Here is a 26,531-nt window from a genome sequence, read left to right on the forward strand (position 1 = left end):
TATATTAATTCAAACGGTGTATGGTAAACAGTTTTAGAAGAATTTGAAGGTAATTTGTGAGATTTGCCAAGACAACAAGGAGTACAAAAATCAGAAGCTGTTTTATTGATGATAGGGAAATTACAAAGTTTGTAAATTTAGAGAATTTGTGATTCAAGAAATTTGTAAATGCATTACCATTTAATTTGGTAAGGAGTCATTTTTTTATTCGAAAGTTGAAGGTTGTTGGAGGATATGGAAGAGGTTTGAAGCCACCAACTTATCATGAGGTGAGGGTGTCTTTCTTGAAGAAAGTTGTTGACAACATCCAAAGAAGCTTAGAGAAATATAGAAGTGATCGGGAGAAATGGGGATGCACCTTGATGTGTGATGGTTTGACGGATGGGAAAGGAAGATCACCCACTAATTTTCTTGTTAATAGTCCAAGTGGGACTGTTTTTTTGATATCTATTGGTTTGGTACTAGTGATGTGATAAAGGATGGGAAAAAAATGTTTGAATTGTTAGACAGCATTGTTGAAGAAATTGGGGAGGAGCATGTAGTCCAAGTTGTTAAACTACATGTGAATTAAACTAAACTAAAATTGTAGTTTGATTAAACTAAATTGAACTAAAAAATAGTTCCAAAAAATTGAACTAAACTATTTTATATTTTAGTGAACTATAGTTCTCAAGTTTGAACTATACTATAATTTATACTAAACTAACTTATTATTATTATTATAAACTGAATTCAAATGCACTCTAACAAAATGTCTTTTCAATTTTAAATTTATAATTTTTTTACGGTCAAAGCTAAAAATAAATAAATAAATTTATCATAATCCATTATTATTATGCTAATTTTTAGTAATTTGATTTTTTTGACGAGTTCATAAACTAGTTCGATGTTATAGAATTAAAGACTATTAACAAAAACAAAATATCTTAATAAAGACTCTAATTTTCAATCATTTTACTGACCTTATTAATTATTTAAAAAGTTAAAAAATAATATGTAAATATTACATGTAACTATTTTTTTTAGGTAATGCGTTCTTTAAAAAATAGTATGACTTTTAAAAAATATTATAAAAATATATACCATTACTTTTATAATGTTGCAAACTCAATCGTTAAACTCAACAAATTAATATTATAATTGTTTACTTGTGCATAATAACACTAAGCCACTAGTATACTAACTCAACGGTGGGCAATGGGCAAAATAGAAAAGCTATGAAAAAGGCATCAATAATGAGAATTCAGTTTTATTAACAGTTTGGTCTAACAAACTACTCTTTAGAAAATAGTTTTATATTTATAAAACTGAGCATAAAAATCATTTTAGTTCAATTTTTATAAAAATAATTTAGTTTTTTCTAGTTTAATCCAATTTTATTATTTATTAGTTTAGTTCTGATTAATTATTTAGAACATTTCCTAATTATAACTTTTTTTATAATTAAAGTGCACTAAACTACTTTTTTTAATAGTTAGTTTAGTTTAGTTTTTATAAAAATTAGTTTAGTTTTTTATAGTCTAGTTTAGTTTAGTTTTCACAATAATTTAGTTTAATATAATTTTTTGAACACCCCTAGATGTGACGGATGGGGCTTCTAATCTTGTGGCAGCTGAACAAATGTTAATAGAGAAGAGAACCAAACTATTGTGGTCCCCATGTGCAGCCCATTGCCTTGATCTAAACCTTGAGGACATTGGAGAGCTTCCGGTATTCTATAATATCATTGCTAATGCAAAGAAGATTACTACCTGTATATATAGGCATACATGGGTCCTTAATTTGTATAGACAATATTCCAACGGAAGGGAATTAGCAAGACCAGCTGTGACAATGTGTAAAACTTCTTATCTTACACTAAATTGCATTAAACAACAAAAGAATGCTCTTAGATCAATGTTTGCATCGGAGGATTATTAACACTAGGTGGAATTTGCAGCTTCAAAGGCCTCTTCATGTAGCTGCCTATTATCTCAATCCTAGGTAAATTATTTAAAACTAATTGTCATTTTAAGAACCACTATTTTCTTTGTGCCTAGTAGCTTATTTATTTCTTATTTGGTTAGGTATCATTATGACAAGAACTTCAATCCGGATAATGAAGTGTTAATTGCTTTATATGAAACCTTTCAAAGAATGGTTTCGGATACAAGGACAAGAGTTATAATGGATCAACAACTTGAAACGTTTAAGAGGGCTAAGGAGATATTTGGAATGGACATGGTAATAGATACTAGAGATAAGAAACAACCGGATATCCCTTTAATTTTTACTCTATAAATATAATAAAAATAATACATAATAATTAATAATAACTAGATTTGTAAACTAAATACACTTTTTTTATAGCTCTTAAGTGGGAGAGTTACAGTGGAAGAGGTAAAGAGTTATAAATGGTGGTCATGAGAATTTTGAGTCTTACATGTAGTGACACAGGATGTGAGAGGAATTGGAGTACATTTGACCATACTAAGAGAAGAAATCGATTGGAGCAACAAAAATTAAATGCACTTGTATGTCAAATATAATCTTCAACTTGGGATGAGGCAAAATAGTAGAGAAGAGAATGGAGATACCTAAGATCCCATATGCTTGTCAAATATTGAATCCAATGATGAGTGGATCACCGAAAAGGAGAATCCTTGCTTGCCTATTGATGCCTCATGGATGGATGTACATGAGTGCTTTGGTGTTGATGAGGGAGCTCCAAAGAAGAAAAGAAAAAGAGGTAATTATTTATATTTAAAAGTTAGTTTAGAACTTGGAAGTTGGAATTAGAACTAGACCTTATTATTTTCTTTTGATTACATAGGTCCAAGAAACTGGAATGCCAAGATTAGTAGGGGAAAATCAATAATAGAAGATGAGGATGAAATTGAAGATAATGAAGCAAAAGAACTTTTGATATAAGAAGATGAAGATGACTTGAGTGATGTAGATCTTGGGGTTGGAGATGATGAATGATCTTGGATAGGGGCATTTTGTATTTATTTTTTGAGGTTGTATGATTGAATTTGTGTGGCAACAGCACCACTTGTTGCTGAGTTTATGCAGCAACAACACTAATATTTTTTTGGGTGGCTATATTGCTGAATTAGCAACAACAATGGTTCTTTTGGAGGCTTTGTTGTTGAACTGTGCAGTCATTTCTTTCAGCCTTAGGACTGTTATTATTTGTATAATTGTATCTTTGTTTGTATTGAAGCTTATATGTTACTATATATTTATGTATGATTTCATTTTTCCTGTTTCTTTAGGTTAAAATGTGCCTAGAGTGCTTTTATATGTCTTGTATGCATATATATATATATATATATAGACACACACACACATGCTATGTTTTCATTCATCATGAATCTTACGATTCAATTCATGATTCAAAAAATAAGCTTTCTGATACACTATTTGTATCCCGATTCAACTACCATGCTGGCCACAACTTCAGTTCTGAAAGTGGTATGGCGTTCTTAGTCCCAAACGCGAACTCACATTCTCAGTCGTACCAAAATAGCTTCATCTCAATCGCCAAGATGCCCGAATGCAAGGTTTTTAAAAATAGTACACAACAGCAATTGCAGCCATAAGAGCCAAATTTGTCAAGCAATTTTCTGCAGTACCAAGGATCACAAAGAAATTGCAATTAAAACCTTGATCTGGTGTGTCCATGATGTTCTCTTTCCACTAACAATCAAACAAATAACTTCTTTTCTCCAAAAAGTCAGTGTTGAATTAGTGTTGCAGCAGTTGTGATCAATACTATGTGGTTGGTCAAATGGAACAAAACAGAGTTTCACATTTGACAAGTCACATGTTCAAGACCCCATTTGTCTTCTCAAAGTGCAGTCCAGATTCTTTTCCTAACTTAGACTAAGGTACCATCACCCTATTTAGTTAAAGAAAGAAATATAAACTTGGTTTCAATGCCAACCTTTCTAGTAATTAACATCTTAAATTTTCTCTTGGTTTAAGGCTTCTAAGCTTTTATTCTTGACATGCAAAATTTGGCTGCCATGATATTTCAATATCCCACCAAAATCTCTCCTTCCTTGATAATACAAAATGCCAACCAGCTCTTTAGCATGATGATCATTTGCCGAGTTGTCTTTCCAACAGTGCTCATCTCACTGATGCATGTAGCATCACTGAGCTGCCTTTCCAAACATGTTTAGTAATTTTCTTTTTTATGAAAGGATTAGCTGTAAAAGGCTAAAGCACAATATACTTTACCTTGCAGGAGAGTGTTAGAATACATGAATATGCATCAATAGCCAGATTCTATCTTTAGAATATTTTAGCTTATCTCTTGGGATTAATTTCCATATTTCCTAAGATGTCATCATTTGTTTCCATAGTCAGGATTAACATCTAGTATTAGAATAAACTATATGCAAAATGATAAATAAATAAATAAATAAGTACCAAAACAATGAATAAAAATAATGCAGTATCAAAGGCAGAAAATATTTGAGCATAAGCTAACAAGGGTCTAGGTTCTGGATAGTTTTATTAATACTAGTGATAAGGGCTATAGCTTTCTGATCTATATCACATAATTGCAATACATTGTACGATTTCGAGTTAATATCAATTTCAGAGTATTTAGTCTTTTACCCTATCATTTTCCTCCCACAATACCAGTATATCTAAAATCCTATAATTTCAATATTAACAATATCACTTCCTCCTATCATATAATATAAAAAGAAGCATAAATTTAGTTTGACTGTGCACCCTTACCCAATTTCCATGGTATTGAAAATTGTAATGCAAAGAAAACGGACAATTATATCTTTCTAAAAATTAAGTTTTGTATCATAAAAGGCCTTGGCCCCATACTCAAATTAAGGTCGTATCCTAATTGCCAATTTCTTATAACTCTGCATGAGTAAAAAAAAAACAGCTGAATCTGTAACTTCCATCATGACCTTATGGGGACTCATAGTTTTGCAGCAGCTAAAATGATTATGCATCATAACATCTACATGCTTTACTTCTCACATGTCCATCCCTGCACAACACCTTACAGAACTCCTTCCCAATAAACGAAAATAAAAATGCTTGTAACATATTATGTGATAATAATTTATTCCCAGCAGCAAGATATTGTTCTTCTTATCCAGATATTCATGTCTCATGTCTCATGTCCCCATCATATACATGCACAATTACATAGTAGATCAAAAGGCAATGAACATCAGAGATCTCTTAACGCTATTATACGTACCACTGTTCAGAGAGGGTTGGCCTGATAAAAGCATAATAATGTCCGCCATGCACTCCTCCGCTATGAACCAAAACACTGTGGGGGGGGGTGGTGAATTTAAAGTATGTTAACGACAGAACTTCAAAAACCAAATACGCATATAACTAATTGGATAGCAGTGTCTTCATAAGCATGGAAAAATAAAAATTTATAAATTTTAAGCATTTCTTAAGGCTGTGATTACATGCATTCAAAATTTATAGATGGTCAAAGAAAAAAATAGTTTTGAAGATAACTGCACACACCAATTACATGGTTTCAACCAATCATATCAATTCTTTCCTTAATTAGTTTTAAAGATTGTTATAACAGAAATGACCCTGAAAGAATTAACTAAGAAAGAGAACACATTTATTATATATCTTCAATTGTTTTTGTGCAGTTATAAAAGCATCTGCCATTGAAGTTGGCTAGATGAATCACAAGATGTCATTATGATTGATTAAAAATCAAATTCTCGGGGATATATTTACCATAAGATCTCTTTTTGGCCATTTCCTCCAAAGTCGTACTCCATCTTCCTTTAACCCTTTTAACAAGGCTAAAAACCATAATCTACTCTCCCTATTGTTGCTTCTAGTGACCTTATTTGCACATGTCAAACCACAATCGATTTTTTATCAACTTTCCTCGATACTTGTCACACCAATATCTCCTCAATACAATCATTTTGTCTCTTGACCTTTCTCGTATAGACATGAATCCATCTTAACATTCTCATTTCTTTTGCTACACAATTTTTCCCTTGCCACTTTAAAGTCTAACACTCACTACCATATATTATAGTTGAATGTATGGCAGTGCGGTAAAACTTTCCTTCGAGTTTCATAGATACTTAACAGATAACCGTTGATGTCTTTTCCATTTTAACCACCCAGCTTGTATCTTGTGTAAGACGTCATTAATTTCCTCATCCTTTTGTAGTTTTTTTAACTATATTTTTGTCGTTTCTCATTCACTTCACTTCCCTTTACATTTCTCTTATTCCAAACAACTTAAAAATTTACTTATTTTCTCGTAATTTTCTTACTACTCATTCTTTCAATTTTCTCTCTTTCAATTTTATTTTTTCAAATCAATCGAAGGGTAAATAATTTTCATGCAAAATAGCATTGTCCTTAATTAAATAGAGATCCAAGTGATCAACGAGATTACAACAAGGATTAACACCTATTGTGGCTGTAATGTTGTTGCAGTGCTTCCTGCAACCACAACAGCTCGCAATTGCAGTATGGTTTAAAATCATAGGAAAATCAGTAATGCAACCGCAATACAACCACAATAAAGCAACAACACCATTTTATTCACTTTTAAAAAAAATAAATAAATAAACCTACAACTTTTAATCCTTATTCTAATAAGCATGGTCACATGAGATGTTTGGAAAGGGAGGAAGACAACTAATGATGCTTGGTTGAAGTGTTGGGAGGCTACATGATGCATTTTAGGAAAGGTAAAAGGGGGTGTGCATTAAAAAATTGTGAAAAGTGGTTTGATTGATTTTTATTATTATAGAAGTTGTTTACAGTTGTTACAAATATATAATAGTTTCATGTTGCAAAAACCACAATTCGTATTGCAATGGCCGCAACCAAAGTAGTTGCAACCGCAACTACAATTTATAACTATGACTGGAACCAATGCCTCACAGCATGCTTTTGAAAAATGAATAAGTCCTCATACAAGAATCAAGAGAGGAAATAAATGGAAAACTTGAGTTTCATAGAGAAGCTAAGCTGTTGAATGACAGTTTGCAGTTTAAATCAAGACAGTATATACAGAATCGAAGTTCGGAAAAACTAGGATGAAAGTAAAAAATTCTTTGGTCATTATTTTTAATTGAAAAGTGACTTCCAAGCTTTGGAATTTTCTTTCAACATTAAAACCAGATCTGCCTTATTATGGTGTCAAATGTAGAGCAATAAAGTGTCAACAAGAGGATAAGTGTAGTGGAGATGAGAATATTGCAACAGATGACTGCACATTCAAGATTAGCAATGACTGTAGCAAAGAGGAATCCTTGGTAACTAGAGGAAAAGTTGACAAAACTTACCTAAGATGGTTTGATAACGATATAATTCAAACAGGCACAGTAAAAGAAATTGACAAAATGGAGGATAGCCATATACAACTGGGGTAGAGGAAGACAATTGAAAAGTGAGTGAAACCATCAAAAAATCCTTTATCAAAATGGCCATACTAAAAACATTGTATTAAGAAAACATGATGGTATCATTTGATCCACGTAGCCTACCCCAAGTAGTGGAAAAAGGCTTTTATTACTCATATTCCCATTGAAGTGATCAACAACAGCTTTATATGACTATTTACCCAATTTTTACCATTCCTTAATGATTTAGAAAATGTCTTCTATTTGATTTCATTTGGATGTGCCTCGTAATTTTTCTCCCCAAGATAAATTGCATTCTTATTATTTGTACATAAATAGCCCTTTTTCAAACTAGCATGTGGGCAAAATGCTCTCTATTCATTCTTGCCCTCAACCAATTGCAATAAATAAAAGTAAATGGGGAGGAAACTTTGTTACTTAGTGATTCTGAAACTTGTGTAGTTCAGCAAAAGATATCATGATGATTTAACAAATTAGGAAGATATGAAGTCATAAAATAAATAAATAATATTCATAGGAAGCTTGTAAAAGCCACTCACACATGTTCATAATAACAGCATACAAACCATATATAAAATGAAATCATTCTAAGATAAAAGATTATCAATGTATTTTTTTTTTTTTGCTTTCACACCAGTGTCCTAAGGCTTCGCCTTAAACTAATCTAATTCAGTCAGGAGATAAGTAAAGTTTGGCCAAGAATTGTTTCCACCAAGGATCGAACTTGGGCATTGTTCAAACAATTCAACCTTAGGTTCAACATATTAACCACTTGCATCCAACTCCTTGGTTATCAATGTATATAAACAATTTATTTCATTCAGAAAATGAAAGTACTAACTAATTGCACATGGAGAGAAAAGTCTGCAACATATATAGCAACAAGTTCTTATATAAATTGCACCATTCAGCAAATCACATCACTTAAAATAGCCATAGCCAAAACTGGGAGTCAAATACCCAATCACCAACCACAAACTTAATATCACAAAGTAACACCAGGTATGAAAGCTAAGTAATGTAAAAACAAATATTACAAAGGTTGTTATCTCATGCAAGTAATACTACAGACACAATTTACCTGTGAAGTGTGTAAAGATTGCGGACGCTCCTATCAGCATCAGGTGATAGATATTTTCCATCCTCACGATCAAGATCAAGTTGTAAGGGAAACTCATAACGGTCATTAATCTATATAGCGAGAGCGTGAAGAAAAAATCAATCTTCGATGTATTGAAAAACAGGGTAATCAATAAAAGTGTGCAAAAATTGACAGAAATATAAACACCCATGATTATAGCTAATCCTCATGCTCACTATTGCAGAAAATATTCCAGCGGTATAATGGTTTCAAGTGATATAAGTAAAAATACATACAACACCCCCAACCCCAATCTATGACCAGCAGCACTGAAAATGAACAATTGTGAAACAAGAGAAAGTAAATATTAACAAAAATGCCCTAGGTTCCACTGTGTACTTGAGTTCCTTAACGCACTCTCCTTTAAATTCCACACAACAAACCACTTCTTTGTAATATCACCAACCAATTTAGTTCAAGCTGCCTCCCAAAAACAATATGTGCCAAATCAATGATTTAATCCCAGTGTTTTTCAATTCCATAAGGCACTATCCTCTAAACTCCACACAACAAACCACTTCTTTGTAACACCACCAACCAATTTAGTTCAAGATGCCTTGCAAATACAATATACATGCCAAATCAATATTTTAAATTCCAGACAGCAACTCATAGCAGCCAAACCAAAATACATCATAGTGGGATAGCCACTATTTTTTATGTTGTTTATAGCAGGTATACTGTATACTTATAAATTCTCAAAAATGATCAAATATTACTCAAAATTAACAACATTCATTAATGACAATAAAACGTCATGTGTCTTGAACAAAACTTAAAAGTAAATACCAACAATAGTCCAATACAAGATTCCTAGATAGGATTCATCAATTATCAATCATCTTCTAAATTCAAGTATTCTTTATCATTTTCACTACAATTACTGTAGTAATTTTCATTTTTGAAAATTGAATTCCCAAAAAAGCCCTAATGCCTTTGTTCAGGGATGTATTGGTCTACCATTTGGTCCACTACGGTCACTACACTAAAATGCTCCACTATGGAAGCACATGAAGCAAGCAGGAGCCTCTCCACTTCACCTATGCCGCTACAGTGCGCTATTTAAAATCCTGTGCCAAATCACTCTCTTGCAAGAACAAAACAGTAACAGTAGCAATACCATGAAAGAACCCCTACTAACAACCAACAATGAATATAACTATACATTGTCGAGCATAATTATACTGTAATGATCTGCGTAGACATTTTATAGTGGAGAAAAGCAAGCAGATGCACCTTATCTTTACAACAATGTGACCAAGTGAAACTCCATTTCAACACATTAAGTGGTAAAATTTCTACAAACAACATAGATGGGTCTGCCCAAGAAATATAAAAAATAGGCATAAAGCAATGCATCAATTGGACAACCAACCTTAACCATAGTATCCCGCATAAAGTCATATTCGAATCTTTTCAGCTGAAGTTGAAGGACGGGAGGAAAATCAATAAATAGAACACCCTTCTTAGCATCCTGAAATAATCATGTACCATTAAAATTACATTAGTTTATGCATCAAGCTCAATAAAAATAAAACTGCTTAAATTTTTTCAGTCAGACAGTTAATACAAGCAAGCAACTAATCAAAATATCAAGAGATTGCTTCAAGAAAGTATTTTTAAGTTGAGCTACACAAATTATTTCCAAGTAATATAATCAGAAAATTATTAAGTCATGCAATTATTCTTAAACAAAAAATGTTAAAAATAGTCAGTTAATATTGTCAGTCATCCAATAGAGCCTTCTGGTATAAAAAAAACGTCATTCTTACATTACTACATTAAAAAGAATTATATCTAACGCAGATATGAGTTGTGATTGAGAAGCGTCTAACAATTTCAAGAAAATCTACCTCAAGGCTATATGAACAGCAGGAGAAAATTAGGAATATAGGGGTGGATCAGTGAATATACAATATAAGGTTAGGAATGATTCTATTCAATTTCAAGAGAAAATTAGGGTTGAACTACAGGAGACAAGATGACAGAAACTTGTGTTAGGAGGTTTGCTCATATGATAAGACATAGATGCTCCAGTGACAAAAATAGGTTTTCAAATAGAAGATATCCGTTGAAAGGTTCAAGAGAAAATTAGGGTCGAACTACAGGAGACAAGACGACAGAAACTTGTCTAAGGAGGTCCTCCACTAGTTATCAATTATGTCAAAATAGTGGCACTAGAGTACAAAGACAGGGCATGATGGAGGTCCTCCACTCTCAAACAGATATTGTCATTGCTTTTCAACACAGTAGAAATAGCAGTCAGTCACAAATAGCGGAAATAATGGACCAATAATCCAAACCCTAATTATGTTATTAAGGGAACTCCCTAATTACCCACACTAAAACTCAGAGTAGAAGTACCAAATTCCTTAAATACCTGTAACACTCATGTAGCAGCACCAAATTTGGTATTGCTGTTTTAGATGTTTAAAAACCAATAATATTTGTTTCAGCCTTTATTCTTCTTCAACCCACTCAGCACACTCTTTCCAAGGTCTGTGTCAAGTCTTGCTTGTTAGATTATATGTTCTTATATCTATATATTTTGTATTTTATATTTTGCCTCTATACAAGGCTGCTGTACCAAGGGAGATATGGAGGTTTGTAAGACACCAGATTTTTATTCAAACTTTCAAACCTCAAGTTGGTATCAGAGTGGGTTTGATCCCACTCTACAGCCCCGTCTTGTCCAACGCCAATCTCTTCCATCTACCGCTGTTCTCCATGACCAATTTTTTGGACAACCTTAGGGTTTGGTGCACCTCGTTGAGTGTGACCCAACCCTATTGATTTCAAGGACATTGGAGTCCCCATGCACTCTCACTCGTCGATCCAAGTTCCTATTACGTCAGGTGCATGTGGCTCACGCAGCATTGTTTGCTCATCGGAACTTCTTCACGCTAGCACTGTTGTGTTCGTTGACCTCTTCTAAGTCTATTCCAGTCCTCAGTTTATTGTTTTCGACTACTATTTGGTATTGAGAAAAATCCAAGTCCCGCCAATCCTAGATCATTAAAAAGGGCCACCCACCATTTATCCACGTACCAAACTCAATAGTGTTGGACGTGAGGAGGTGTATTGGGAAAAACCCAAGTCCCACATCGACTAGAGATTAGGCAATTGAATAGTATATAAGTGGAAAGCAACCCTTACCTTACAAAGCCGGTTTTGTAGAGTTGAGTTAGGCTTAATCCACTATTCTAACATGGTATCAGAGCCATTTAGATCCACTTTAAAAATGGGTCACCCACCATTGATGCATGCCTCATAGGCATGAGGGGGTGTATTGGGAAAAATCCAAGTCCCGCCAATCCTAGATCATTAAAAAGGGCCACCCACCATTTATCCACGTACCAAACTCAATAGTGTTGGACGTGAGGGGGTGTATTGGGAAAAACCCAAGTCCCACATCGACTAGAGATTAGGCAATTGAATAGTATATAAGTGGAAAGCAACCCTTACCTTACAAAGCTGGTTTTGTAGGGTTGAGTTAGGCTTAATCCAATATTCTAACAGAACGTAATTACTGTTCATCTTCTCCGTGAGTCTCTTTTTCACCTGTTATAGCATGATGATGACAACTTTTGTCCCTAGTTCTTCAATAGCCTATATTTCTCAATCCGTGGAGAGTCTAGGTCCGTGGATAATAGATTTTGGTGCTCCTAACCATATGTCCATTATCTAGTGGTGGCTCCTTATTCCATTCTATTTCTTCACCTAAAACTCCTCACTTTAACACCTTAACCAATGGATCCAAAGTTGTCTCTCAAGGAGTCGGTCAAGTTTCTCTCACACCCTCCTTAAATTTAGAATCTATCCTTTTTGTTCCAAATTTTGCTTTTATTATAATCTCCATAAGTCAACTAACCAAATCATTAAATCGTTTTGTAGCCTTTGATGCCAATTCCTTTGTGATACAGGAACATGGTACGGGTCAGTTGATTGTAAAAGGACATGAATCCAGAGGACTCTACTACTCTAGAACCAACCCCTCTACATCTTGTCTTACATCTCAATCTCTTAAGCTTTTACATGATTGCTTAGGTCATCCACACTTGTCAAAATTGAAGAAAATGGTCCCTAGGCTTCGTAAACTTCAAGTCTTAGACTATGAGTCTTGTCAATTAGGAAAACATGTTAGATATCTGTTTCCAAAGAGAACTAAAACAAGATGTAACTCTGCTTTCTCTACCATTCACTCATATATTTGGGGGCCAAGTCGTGTCACATATTTTGGGTTAAGATACTTTGTTACATTTATTGATGAATATTCTCGATGTAGTTGGTTCTATTTAATGAAAGATCGATCTGAAATTTTTTCCTATTTTTGTGTCCTTTTTCAATGAAATTAAGAATCAATTTGGAAAAGAAATAAAAATACTCAAGAGTGATAATGCTAAAGAATATTTTTCTTTAGACCTTACCCCTTTTCTAACCTCACATGGTATTTTACATCAATCTACCTATCCTCACCCCATAACAAAATGGTATAGCAGAAAGAAAAAATAGACATCTGGTTGAGGCTATGCGTACCTTATTGTTGGGTGCCAATGTTCCCGTGCATCATTGGGGTGATGCAATTCTTACAACCTATTTTTTGATAAATAGAATGTCATCCTCCTCTCTTCAAAACAAAATGCCACACTCGGTGCTTTTTCCACATGAACCTTATTTCATGTTACACCTCGTATTTTTGGTTGTGCTTGTTTTGTCAATGATGTCTCAAGGTCTAGACAAGCTCTCTACCAAGTCTATTAAATGTATTTTCTTGGATATTCTCAACTTCAAAAAGGGTACCATTGCTACTCCCCGGACACTAGACAATATTACATGTCGGTTAATGTTACCTTCTTTAAGAAACTCTTGTTTTCTCTTCTTCAATGCAGGTCTTTGAATTTGTCCCAAATGTCTTACCAATTCCATGTTTTGAGTCAATGTTGTCTCCTCAAGAGGAGTGTGGATTAGTTTGTAAATTGCATCGATCTCTTTATGGACTCAAACAATCTCCCAAGCTTGGTTTGGAAAATTTAGTCATGTAGTGCAAGAGTTTGGTTTGAAAGAAGTGACGCAGACCATTCAGTATTCTAGCATCATACCTCTCCTAGAAAGCACATTTAACTGATTGTTTACATTGATGATATAGTAAGCACAGGAAATGATGCAACTAAAATTTCTCACTTAAAAAAACACTTTTTTAGTCATGTTCTGACTAAAGATCTTAGTTGCCTAAAATACTTTCTAGGTATAGAAGTTGCTCAATCAAAGGAGGGCATTGTGATTTCCCAAAGGAAATATGTCGTCGACATACTAGATGAAACAAGCATGACTAATTGTAGGCCCATTGATAGTCCTATGGATCCTAATTAGAAACTGATGGCTAATCAAGGTGAACCATTTGTAGATCCGGAGAAATATGGGAGATAGGTTAGTGAGCTTATTTGTCTCACAATTACAAGACTTGATCTTTCTTTTGCAATAGGGGATTGTCAGTCAATTCATGCAAGCCCCTCACATTGATCATTGGAATGCTATTACACGTATTGGTAGATACATCAAAAAGGCTCCAGGTCAAGGTTTATTATATGAGGACAAAGGGAACAGCCATGTTTTTGAGTACTGTGATGTTGATTGGGCAGGTTGGTTTTGGACCAACATTCTACTTTTTGTGTTTTTGGAAATATCATTCTTGGGGTCCACTGCCCCACCCACTATAAAGGATTGACCACTATGATTGTAGATCAATTTGTGATCAAGTAAACCAGAAAATTCTAGACTTGATTAAAAAGATATCATAAATAACCTGATCTATTGAATATCAAAGTTCACTCAATTAAATAAATATCATTAATAACTTGGAACAATCTGCCTTGCAATCAGGAAGCCATTGGGTCAAATCCAGGACACAGCCTCTCCATTTACAGGGGTACAGAATGACAAGAAGCAAAGGAGGGATAAAACAGAGAATGACAGGCTGGATAACAAAAGTTTCTTTTTCCTGCCTTAGAAGAGTTGTTCCAATAGAACATGTAACTAGTCAAGCCATCAGTGGTTCATTACCCCCCCCCCCAACAAGCAAATAAGAACTGCTATGAATATGTTGCTTTCGATCAAAAAGACAGGGAGAGAATGAGAGATAGAGAACTCATTAGATGACACAGAGATAATACCCAACACCATGGATAAGATATCCACCAAACATAAAAGGCATATGAAAAAGAAAACATAAACAAAGATTCTCTATGATAGTATTATTTGTCAGCTAAGGCAGAAAACCTCTAGAAGCTTTCCCTTCAGATAGTTTAGCTAGATGTATATAATAGAAGTCAATTATTGTTTTAAGTTTGCCAGGTACGTTACTAGAGCTGATATGCAAACTAACTGCATTATCAGACTCTTCAATGCAAGATCCTTCTTAATGAATAGAAAACAGAATTCATCTCTATCTCCCTATCCTTCAACTTTTCCAATAACACTTTAGGGATTTTTCAGCATTTAACACAAGCACAACCAAAATCTATGTAACTGTTAAATTACTGTTTCCTGCACTTTTTCAGCTAATGTTCAGGAAGATGCATCACAGTTTTATAGATGCACCCGACATCTGACCAGCTAGTACTGATGCAAAAGACTAAAGTGATTCATCAAACCCACAATTCATTCATTTTTTAAATGGAAATGGTTCATAAGACCATTAGAATAATATCAAAACAAATTTAAACAAAAATAAGAAAATTTCTTTGAAACACAAGGTTGACTTCTCTAAATGACTGAAAAAAAATTTATAAGCTACTTCCACATTTATGAATAGCAACAAACCTGTAAACCATACTGTTCAGCATGATATTTGTTATCCCCCTCAAGACGTTCAACTTCTACATACTTATCAAAGGAAGCATAAACATCACGACAACCTTTGACATCAAGCTGAAGGTCTAATATGCATAAGTAAAACAAAATTAGAATTATACAACAAGAAAGAACTAAAATTGATATCAAAATGCATAAAGAAGTACCATAAAATGACTCCTTTCTAGTTGATTTGTAGTCTACATTGATGCATTCTATGTAATTCATATGGTGCCCTTCAAATAACTTTTGTATGGTCCCCTCAACAACAGTTCCCTGAAGACAAGTAACATAAAACAACCATTTGATATGGTCACTCATCAAGAAGAATCATCAATAAAACTACCAAAGCTATTGTCAATTCTCATACCTTCATTTTGTCTTCAAGTTTTTCACAGAGAACCCGATTTAGTTCTTGAACATCATGCTGCATGAAAGAATCATATGTATCCCATCCAAAAGACTTTGTCAGCTCCTTGGTCGCAACACTGGTGTCACTATATTGAAGCTTGTAGAATAAACTCTGCAAAGCCAAAGGGATGCTTCCAGAGGGCATATCATTCTCAGTTGTTGGCATATGATACACGGCCTGAAATGTAATATCCAGGAACCAATTTCCCATTACTTTGCAACAGAAAAGTGAACTGTAAGCAAAACAAAAATAAGACAAACAATTCTAACCTTTCTAAAGTAAGGAATATGGTACAAGGTTTGGAGTAGAGAATTCATATAACAGGTAGCTCCTTGGTTCTTAAGCCCAACATAGCCAGTCTCCTTCTTTGAATCATAAGTCCAATAATCAACAATCCTACGAACAAGAACCTCAGCTTCAACTATGAGAGTATCATTCACAAGATACCCTCTACTAGGATCATACAATTCACCAAGAGGCATAAAGGACGTAAAACCCCAATCACTTTCACGTGCATTAAATTGGTGCTGTGTGTCTGCATAGTGAGTAAATTAAGTTACAATAAGATCATATAGGCATTGATAAAAACAAAAAATATGTGCATTTTCACTTCCTCGTTTTATAAAAAAAATTGAGACAGCACAGAAAAGTTCATCTAGCAGAAATAGATAATAGAACTCATCATCTTGTTTTGCACCTAATGTTTAAACAAGGTGCAAGCAAGTGGAACCAAAGGTTAATCTATGTCATCTTGTAAAAGTGTGGAACCAAAGGCTAATCTGTGCCATATTGAAAAAGTGTAAAGATCAAAATGCAGGGACTACCTTTCCTAACAGAATACTTATTATGAATTTGATTAACAACTGCCAAGCTAAACTGTGCATATCTACTCCAACCATAGGGCAAACTAGCTGAATCTGCAACATCCAAATACATGGACAAATAGTCCACATTGTTTCCTTTTGGGAAAATAAGCACACGCCTGCCAAGCATAAAACCAAGTTTGGGAGGTAATCACTAAAACAAGTATACATACCAGAGCATATTCAAGAAAAATCAACATCATTAACCAGTTAAGTAAATCTCATAGAAAAATACCATTTATAGCCACCAACAACAAATATTTCTGAATACAACTTCTTCGTATTCAGCCTTGAAAAGTTGTCAATTCTCCATGTGAATCTAGAGGACGGAGGATCCTCAACTGGCTGACTCTCCACAGTAATAGCAGTTTCAGGTTGTTGAGCTACAACTAATGATCATCAAAGAAACAAAAAAAAAAAAAAAAAAAAAAAAAAAAAGGGAACAATCAGCTATCATATCTGGAATTAACCGAAAACGTGAATTACCAAAAAAAAAAAAAAAATAATGTGACCATAACTGAACTAGACCCTCCAATAGCTTACCAGAAAAATAAGTAAAAATGAGTTTAGAGAATTAATTACACAATCAACAATCTCATAGAAATTCCACAACTTCCAAAATACAAACCACCCAATGATTAACTGAAAAGCCTTTATATTAATACCAATCCAAATCACAAAGCAAACTCGCTAACAAATTTCCTAAGTCTAAACTACGAAAGCAAACACAATACCTAAAATCCTCAAACCAATCTTTCACTCAGCTCCCACTCTCCCACCAAGCAACGCATAGACTACTTTCCCGAACCCTCCAAAACAATTCAATTAAATCACACAGAAGCTACCAGCACTGAAAAAACCACGGCTCCTTAAACCAAAAACAAAAATTAAAAAATTAAAAACACAGATCAAAGGAAGCACGAGAACACCAAACGAAAACTACCTTCCATGGGTTGGCGATTATTCTCGGGATCCGCGTGCGGCACGAGCACCTCCTCGTCCTCTTGCTGCTGAACAAAACAAAAACCAAAACCAAACACGTCACATCACCCAAGCTCGGATCCACCGCGACTCACACCGAACCCCCAATCGAAAACACAAAGCCCCTAAATCAAAGCCCCGAACTGCACTAGGAATCGCGAAATTGCGCGAAACGCTCACTCGCTCAGATCAAACCGACGACAAAAAGAAAAACGAAAAAGGAAACCCCCACCAGTGGCACCACTCGGAAGTGGAAAAAATCAAATTGAATAACACAACTCGTTGATTGGGGCAATATCGCGCCAAGAGAAGCACGACACGCAAGTTATTACAAATACGAGCGAAACGGTGCGCGCAAGTGTGTGTGTGTGAAAGGTTACGGAACGAACGCTTACATCAATGGGAGCGGGCATCATCACGGTCATGGTGAATTGGAACCTGCGAGGGTTATCGTTGTAGAGAGAGAGAGAGAGAGTGGAGAGGGAAAGAGAGAGAGTAGTGTGTGTTTGATAAAACGAGATCACCAGAGCTGGTTCCAGAGAAAAGAGAAAGAAAGAGGTCTTTAGTCTTTATTTGGGGGTTTGGGCAAAACCGGAATTTCGCCTTTCAGACTGTGGACCTTGTTCTTAGAAATTCATGAATGAATCATAGGGTACAAGTGAAATTTACTGAGTTTATGGGGTCATTCCTTTTTATATAATCATTAATTAATATTTTTATTTTTTAATGCACAGTCGTTAACCATTTAGTCATAAAGAGACTTGGTTGAGATGATTTTTTTATTTTTAATTAAGGATTAAAATGCTTTCATCGAGTTAATGAGATATATTATGCTATTTCAACTTTTTCAATAATTTGAAGTTGCATATTTTTCTAAGTTAGTGTTCTAGATTTTTAATTAAATTTGCATATGTAAGTCCTATTATGCGCTTATAATGAAGAAGAAAAAAAAAGGTATTTCATATATCTAAATATTTTTAAAATATTGCTTGGATAATAAGTATAGTTACTTAAAAATATTATTTTTCTTTGTATTAAAAATCGACGATATAATAGTCTATAAATTATAAAGACAATGAGTAATTCAACAAAATAGTAAATATTTTTTTTAATAAGTGGTAACATATTTACAAATGGCAGAGAAAAAAATAATTAGAAAAAATAAAAATATTCCCTTCATATATCATTAAGTATTTTTTTTTATGCTTATATATTAGTAAGTATAAGTATATTAAGTATAGAAGTATAGTTGATGTTCTACGAGACTATTAGTAGGTGTTGTTCTCATTTGAGGAGGACTACAATAATGCTTTATTTAATAGACCTTGGATGGTGGTGGACCATTACATTAAGGTACAATGTTGGAAGCCATTTTTCTTAGTCATTCCAACAATGGGCTTAAATTTGGTGGTTTAGATACATATTCCAGAGCTTCCAATTGAGTTGTTTAGTGATAAGTTCCCTCGAAAGTTAATGTCAACGTTGGTGGAAATGTTTAAGATTGATCACGTGACTGCTTTGCAATCAAGGGGTAGGTTTGCTAGAATCTGTGTAGAATTGGATTTGGATCAACATCTATAGCTTAAAGTGATTGCTCAAGGTTATCTTTTGAATATCCAATATAAAGGACTTCATTTGATATGTTTCAAGTGTGGTAGATATAGACATAAAGACTTTGCTTATGTGCATGGAAGGGGGTAAGGAGAGGATACAATTGTTCAAAATGCCATTTCTACTCTAGGTGATACGAAGAAGATGGAAGCCTAGGTGCAAAGGGATGCTCCAATAATTAATAAAAATGGGCTTTAATGCATAATGGTTCTCTAGTGGACGTTACTTGTTAAGAAGAATATCAGGGAAAAAGGCTTTAAACGAGGTGTTTCTACCAAAAGAAGATAATGTTAGGGCCCAATATTCTCAAGATAACTTATTGCATGGTGATGGCTCTAGGTTCAGAGTTTTTAATATTTTAGGGTTCAAGTTGGATTATGGATAGAAGCACGGTATTAGGCCGGTCAAATTTACAACTCTTGTCATGGATAATGGCTTAAATGATCAAAACGGTTAGTCCTAATAACAATAAAGTCGTAAAAGAAGCCCAATGTAGAAATAAGGAGGCAATGAATAATAGGCTTTCCCGCACCCAAGTTACATGACCTAATAACTCTAAACATGTGGTCAATAAACAAAAGATACAAAGTGTTGGGTTGGGATGATCCTTGAGGCTAGGAAAATGGCGAGCAAAAAAAAAAGGAAAAAAGTTGTTGAAGAAGTCCCAAGCAATGTTCATTGGTACTAAAAGTATTGGATGTGTTTTGCAAGAGCTCAAGCATGAAAGTTAACCATGATAAATCCATAATGTTCTTCTCGAAGAATATAGGTTGGGAAAAGAGCCTATACATTTGGGGATGGTAATCTTCTTATGCATAATTGGGACTCCCAAATACTTCCTCACATCTTCGGTGATGGAAAACTTGTAGTGGAACTAGATTGATGTTGATTTCTCTTCAAGTTCCTCCCTAGACCTTTGGCTCCTTGATTCACCTTAAGCTTTCCAAAGCCTTCAATGGATGAGAAGCTTCGGATTCCACCAATGCTTTGGTGTAGAACGCTCTTCAAGAGGCGTCAATCCTTGGAGGAGATAAGCCCCTTAAATCCTCACCACACTCTTCTTGAGAAGATAAGAGAATTGGATGAATATTGTCAAAATATATTTTAGGAAGTTTTAGATATTATTCTTACTGTATTTTAATTCTGTATATCTGTTGTATCTTGCTATTATTACTACAATAACAATCCCACAATTACAGGGATTTGTTCCCTAGAATAGGCTGTCCTTATTTCCTAAAATAAGCAACAGACTCATGTATATATATATATCTGATGTATCTCATGATGAATAATACAAGATATTATTTCTTCTAAATTTGAGATGGTATCAGAGCTCCTGATCCTTGGGAGCCTCTGACAGTGATCTGATTGCAGCCTTCATTGCTGCACAACCCTAGAATTCCATTGCAGCCGTCATTGTTGCACAACCCTAGAATTCCATTGCAGCCTTCATTGCTGCACAACCCTAAAATTCCATCGCAGCCTTCATTGCTTTGTGATCCCAAACACTCATCACAGCCTTTATTGCTGTATCAATCTGCTTTTTTGTGCCTTAATTGCACATATTTATAATGGCTGTGGAAAATGAAGACAAGTTCTAACTCAACCATGAGAAGATAGAGAGAGTAAGATCCTTTCTTAGTAAATTGGAGAAACCCACAGGTATGTGTTCATTGACATACTCTGGTAAGTTCCCATGTTCTTGTGGATTTAATGTCTCAAATACACCCTTTACCCATTATTGGATTCTAGACTCTGGAGCCACCGACCATATGACACCACTCCCTAAACACTTCTCCACATATTCCCCATGTCCCAGTAACAAGAAAATTTCCACAGCTGATGGAACCCTTATAACTACAGCTGGACAAGGAGATGTCCAAATAACCCCAACCATAATACTAAAAAATGTTCTTCATGTCCCTAAATTGTCCACAAATTTGATATCTATCCAAAAATTTACAAAAGACCTCTTATGTAATGTGATATTTCATAGCAACTCTTGTATATTGCAGGACAAGAAATCGGGGAGGACAATTGGACATGCTAGAGAATGGAATGGCCTTTACTACATGAAAAATCGAAATCTGCCCATTGAGAGTCACTCTCTGATATCCGAGTCTACCATAACCAGCAAAGAAAAAGTTTAGTTGATTCATTGTCGCTTGGGACATCCTTCATTTCGGGTTATAAAGTTATTGTTCCCTTCCTTATTTAAAAATTTAAATCTGGAGAGTTTTCATTGTGAGGTGTGTGAGCTTGCCAAACATAAGCGGGTACCTTTTCCTATTAGCAATAAACTAAGCACTTCTCCATTTTATCTTGTTCATACGGATGTGTGGGGCCCTCTAATATCCCTAATATCTCAGGGGCTAAATGGTTTATAACCTTTATAGATGATTGTACAAGGGTAACGTGGCTTTTCCTTCTTAAACACAAATCTGAGGTTAGCTCTGTTTTCCTACGATTTGTCTCAATGATTAAAAATCAATTTGGGGTTAATATCAAGAAACTTAGGTCTGATAATGCCAAAGATTACTTCAATCATACCCTAAATTTTTTTTGCCAAAAGGAAGGGATAGTTCATGAATCCTCATGTGTACACACACCCCAACAAAATGGGATTGCAGAAAGGAAAAATGGGCACTTGCTAGACCAAACTAGAGCACTCATGTTTCAAAATAATGTTCCAAAAAAATTTTTGGGGGGAAGCCATACTTACTGCCACTTACTTAATTAATAGATTACCCTCTACAGTTTTATCCTCAAAAAGCCCCATGGAAGTCCTAAACTCATTCTACCCACATATAACCCATACAAATAACCTTCACCCTAGAATATTTGGGTGTGTCTCCTTTGTGCATGTTCACAGTAATGGAAGGGAGCAATAAAATGTGTTTTCTTGGGGTACTCAGCTACACAAAAAGGGTATAAGTGTTTTCATCCTCCATCCCAAAAATTCTTTGTGTCAAGGGATGTTACTTTCCATGAGCAAATAAGCTACTTTAGCCAGCCTCATCTTCAGGGGGAGAATTTAAGAGAGGAAGATGAGTCTCTCATACTACCAAATCTATCCTTTGGACCAGAAATTGGAAAAAATATTGTTGGACCAGAAATTCAAAAGAATACTACCACTATATGTGAAGCTGAAGCTAAAGAGGAACAGGTAGAGGTGAATCAAATTCCTGCACCTGCAGGATCAACAGCTGATACAGAAACAGCAACTAGACCACATGATGATACAAAATTTGGGAAAAATCTGGTGTATACACGAAGAGGAAAGGCCATTCCAAGATCTGCTCATGTCCAAGAATCCAACCCTATATCATTACACGAGGTAAATCATTTTGATCCTATAAATTCTAATTCTACTAATTGTGATGAATTTCCTTCTAAAAAACTAGCTGCACAGGTGGACCATAACTTGGACCTCCCAATTGCCCTTAGAAAAGGAACCAGAACCTACACCAAACATCAACCTTACCCCTTGACAAAATTATCTATCCTTTGAAAAATTCTCAACTACTCATAAAACCTTTCTCACAAGCCTAAACACCACAACTATACCTTCTTCTGTATCTGAGGCTTTAATTGACAAAAATTGGAAACAAGCCATGGAATTGGAGATGGAGGCATTGGAGAAAAATAATACTTGGAAGCTAGTCACCCTACCACCTGGTAAAAAACCTGTTGGGTGCAAGTGGGTTTATACAGTGAAATATCGGGCTGATGGGACGATTGAGAGGTATAAGGCAAGGTTGGTGGCCAAAGGGTTCACTCAAACATAAGGAGTGGATTACTTGGAGACTTTTGCACCAGTTGCCAAAATGAACACTGTCAGAGTAATTTTGTCATTGGCAGCAAATCATGATTGGGACATGCAACAATTTGATGTAAAAAATGCATTCCTACATGGGGATCTTGAAGAAGAAATATACATGGAGGTACCACCCGGGTATACAAGGCAGAGTGAAGCCAACACAGTTTGCAAGCTAAAAAAGGCATTATACGGGTTAAAACAATCACCTAGAGCATGGTTTGGGAGATTCACCAAAGTCATGACAAACCTTAAATACAAACAAAGCCAAGGGGACCACACTTTATTTATCAAGCATTCTGATTTAGGGGGACTAACAATACTATTGGTCTATGTGGATGATATCATTGTCACTGGGAATGATAAAAAGGAACAACAAAGGTTGAGTCAATGCCTTGCCAAGGAATTTGAAATCAAGACCTTAGGGAAGCTAAAATATTTTTTGGGGATTGAAGTAGCCCATTCCAAGAAAGGGATCTTCATATCTCAACAAAAATATATTACTGACTTGCTAAAAGAAACAGGTAAGACAGCCTGCAAACCAGCAAGTACACCAGTTGACCCAAATATAAAGTTAGGAAGTGCGGAGGAGGATGTTGCTGTGGATAAAGAAATGTACCAAAGACTTGTGGGAAAACTCATTTACCTATCTTACATTAGGCCAGATATTGCCTTTGCTGTGAGCCTAGTTAGCCAATTTATGCACCAACCAAAGGAAGCACATTTACAAGCTGCTCTTAGAATTGTCCAGTATTTAAAAGGGACTCCAGGAAGAGGAATTTTGTTCAAACGAAACAAGAATGTTAGTCTTGAGGCATATACGAATGCTGATTATGCAGGTTCAGTTGTGGATAGGAGGTCAACTACTGGATATTGCACCTTCCTTGGTGGAAACCTAGTAACTTGGAAGAGCAAAAAACAAAGTGTGGTAGCTAGATCTAGTGCTGAAGCAGAATTTCGAGTAATGGCCCAAGGAATATGCGAACTTTTATGGCTGAAGATTATATTGGAAGACTTAAGGATAAAGTGGGATGAACCTATGAGGTTATATTGTGACAATCAATCTGCAATTAGTATAGCCCACAATCCAGTACAGCATGATAGAACTAAACATATTGAGGTGGACAAACATTTTATCAAATAAAAGCTTGACAGTGGCTTGATTTGCACCCCATGTGTGTCCACTCAAGATCAACTTGCAGACATACTCACCAAGGGACTGAATAGTAGTAACTTTGAAAGAATTATATCCAAGCTGGGAATGGAGAACACTTATTCACCAGCTTGAGGGGGAGTGTCAAAATATATTTTAGGAAGTTTTAGATATTATTCCTACTGTATTTTAATTCTGTATATCTGCTGTATCTTGCTATTATTACTACAATAACAATCCCACAATTACAGGGATTTGTTCCCTAGAATAGACTGTCCTTATTTCCTAAAATAAGCAACAGACTCATGTATATATATATATATATCTGATGTATCTCATGATGAATAAGACAAGATATTATTTCTTCTAAATTTGAAAAATATCAAAGAGGTTAGAGACTTTTGGAAGAGATAATTTTCTGCACAAATTCTGAACTCACTCAAATATATCATCAAAAGTGATTACAAATGTAAGAAAAAGGTTTATATAGGGTGTGGGAAACTTATGGTGCAAACTAGGCTAACTATGGTTCAAGAGAACCATGGTTAGTTTAGTTTGACTGGTCTAGTTGGTTTAGGAAGCTTGTGGAGCAAGCTTCTAACTTAGAAGCTTGGAAAGCAAGCTAAGTTAGAAGCTTGTAGCACAAGCTTCCCAAGTGTGCAAGACAAGCCAAACAATTCGGCCAAAGAACTGAACTAGGCGGCCTACTTGTTTTTCCCATACTTAATCCAATCCAAAAACTTGGAGTTGGTTTAGTTAGGTTCATCAAATGATGGTGAGACCTAGTTAAATCAATTCCTTGGAAAATATGGAGCAAATCAAGCCTAATGTGTAAAATTTGGCCTAGGCCCAATTCTGGCCCAATTACTAGTTGCACCTACACACCTTGTTATTTGTCACCCCACTTCTACTACTGAAAAATATAAAAATGAATGACCCTTAATACAAGGTCAAATGGAGCAAAAGTCTCCAAGTAACATACCCTAAATTCTTAAAGGATAACCTAAAATAAAAGAAAGAAAGTGTCTCAAAAATACAAAGGCAAAATACACCTATACAAGAAACTACTATGTACAAGTATCATACAATGTATATACAATGGAGACTAAGAGACTAATAAGAGGAATCATATTCAATGCTCATGAAGAGCAAAGGTCTAAGAAACACCTCCTCTTTAGAAGCCTCCTCTAGCCTCCTAACCATGGACCTAGTTAAAGGCCCAATGGTCTTCAAGTTTGAGCCTCCTTGGATCAACCTTCACCCTTCTTGGTCTTATCAAAATGCATAAGGAAGTACATTTGTAATCATTCAGAAGTGGCGTGGCCTTGGCATAGGGTTAATTGTAAGATTTGTGTGGATTATGAATGTGATTGTGGTTCCTCACACTAATGACCAAGGATGGCACGACCCTTGGGTAAGTGATGCTACAAGGACAACATGACCTTGGCATAGTGTGGGATGAGTGAGGCAATTAGCTCGTATCACTTATATCAGTTGTGGCGTGGCCTTGGCATAGTGTTAATTGTAAGATTTGTGTGGATTATGAATGTGAAAATGATAATGTTAATTGCAAGATTTATGATGGATTGGTGTGATTGTGAATTATGACGTGAAGATGATGCATGATTGATAGAGTTATGATATATAGAAATGCTTGTGAATATCTCATTAAGTAATGAGTTATGACGATATTATGTTGTGTTTTTCCTTATATGCTTTACATATAGATGTTTTCTTTTCTCACCGTACAATTTGTGGATGTTTTAGGTAAGGAAGATCTGACTATGAGTGGTATCTAGAATGCCAACAGTTGAATTATGGGTATGCTCTAATATTGTGACATCGGCGCAGATGATTTCTAGGATATGAATTTTATTTGTATATGAAGTTGTACTTATTATTTTGAAAACATTTTGTAACCTCTTATGTTTTATTTTCCAAGTTTCATTTTCAAAATATTTTAGATATTGAAAAATGTTTCTAAAGATTTTTATGAGAACTCTTTTACCGATGTTGAAAAATTTATTTCCTTAGTTTGTTTACATTATTACAATATATGTGTTGGGGTAGTAAGGGTGTCACATCTAGCGGTATTAGAGCAGGTCGATCCAATCGGTCGTGAGTTATGAGTCTACTATGCTTGTTTGGTAGATGAATGATGGAATGAATTAATTGTGAAACTTATTGATATGCTAGTATGATGATTGATTATGTTTGTTGTTATTTAATTGTGTGTACTCTAACAATGTATTGCTTTATGCTGAGAATAATGATGATGATGATGTTTCCCTTGTGTTGTTAGTGTTGTGC

General features: G+C 34.9%; 1 protein-coding gene across 2 annotated transcripts in view; it reads right to left on the minus strand.

The window, feature by feature from the left end:
* The window catches only part of LOC109790631 (ubiquitin C-terminal hydrolase 12), a 59,298-nt gene extending 41,106 nt beyond the window's left edge, over positions 1-18,192 (minus strand). Inside the window, exons 1-11 of one of the 2 annotated variants that reach the window (XM_029269697.2) lie at positions 18,036-18,192; positions 17,603-17,669; positions 16,895-17,048; positions 16,621-16,778; positions 16,066-16,331; positions 15,755-15,973; positions 15,552-15,660; positions 15,355-15,470; positions 9,911-10,009; positions 8,476-8,585; positions 5,225-5,299 (exon numbers count right to left, since the gene is read on the minus strand). In XM_029269697.2, coding sequence (XP_029125530.2) covers positions 5,225-5,299; positions 8,476-8,585; positions 9,911-10,009; positions 15,355-15,470; positions 15,552-15,660; positions 15,755-15,973; positions 16,066-16,331; positions 16,621-16,778; positions 16,895-17,048; positions 17,603-17,669; positions 18,036-18,065 — 1,403 coding nt within the window. In that variant the 5' untranslated portion in view covers positions 18,066-18,192. The remainder of the gene's footprint in view (positions 1-5,224; positions 5,300-8,475; positions 8,586-9,910; positions 10,010-15,354; positions 15,471-15,551; positions 15,661-15,754; positions 15,974-16,065; positions 16,332-16,620; positions 16,779-16,894; positions 17,049-17,602; positions 17,670-18,035) is intronic. The other variant, XM_029269698.2, reaches the window with a different exon arrangement.
* Between the last annotated feature and the right edge of the window lie 8,339 nt (positions 18,193-26,531).

The sequence above is a fragment of the Cajanus cajan genome, chromosome 2 (genome assembly GCF_000230855.2).
Source record: "Cajanus cajan strain Asha chromosome 2, NIPB_CcT2T_4, whole genome shotgun sequence".
NCBI classification, from domain to species: domain Eukaryota; kingdom Viridiplantae; phylum Streptophyta; class Magnoliopsida; order Fabales; family Fabaceae; genus Cajanus; species Cajanus cajan.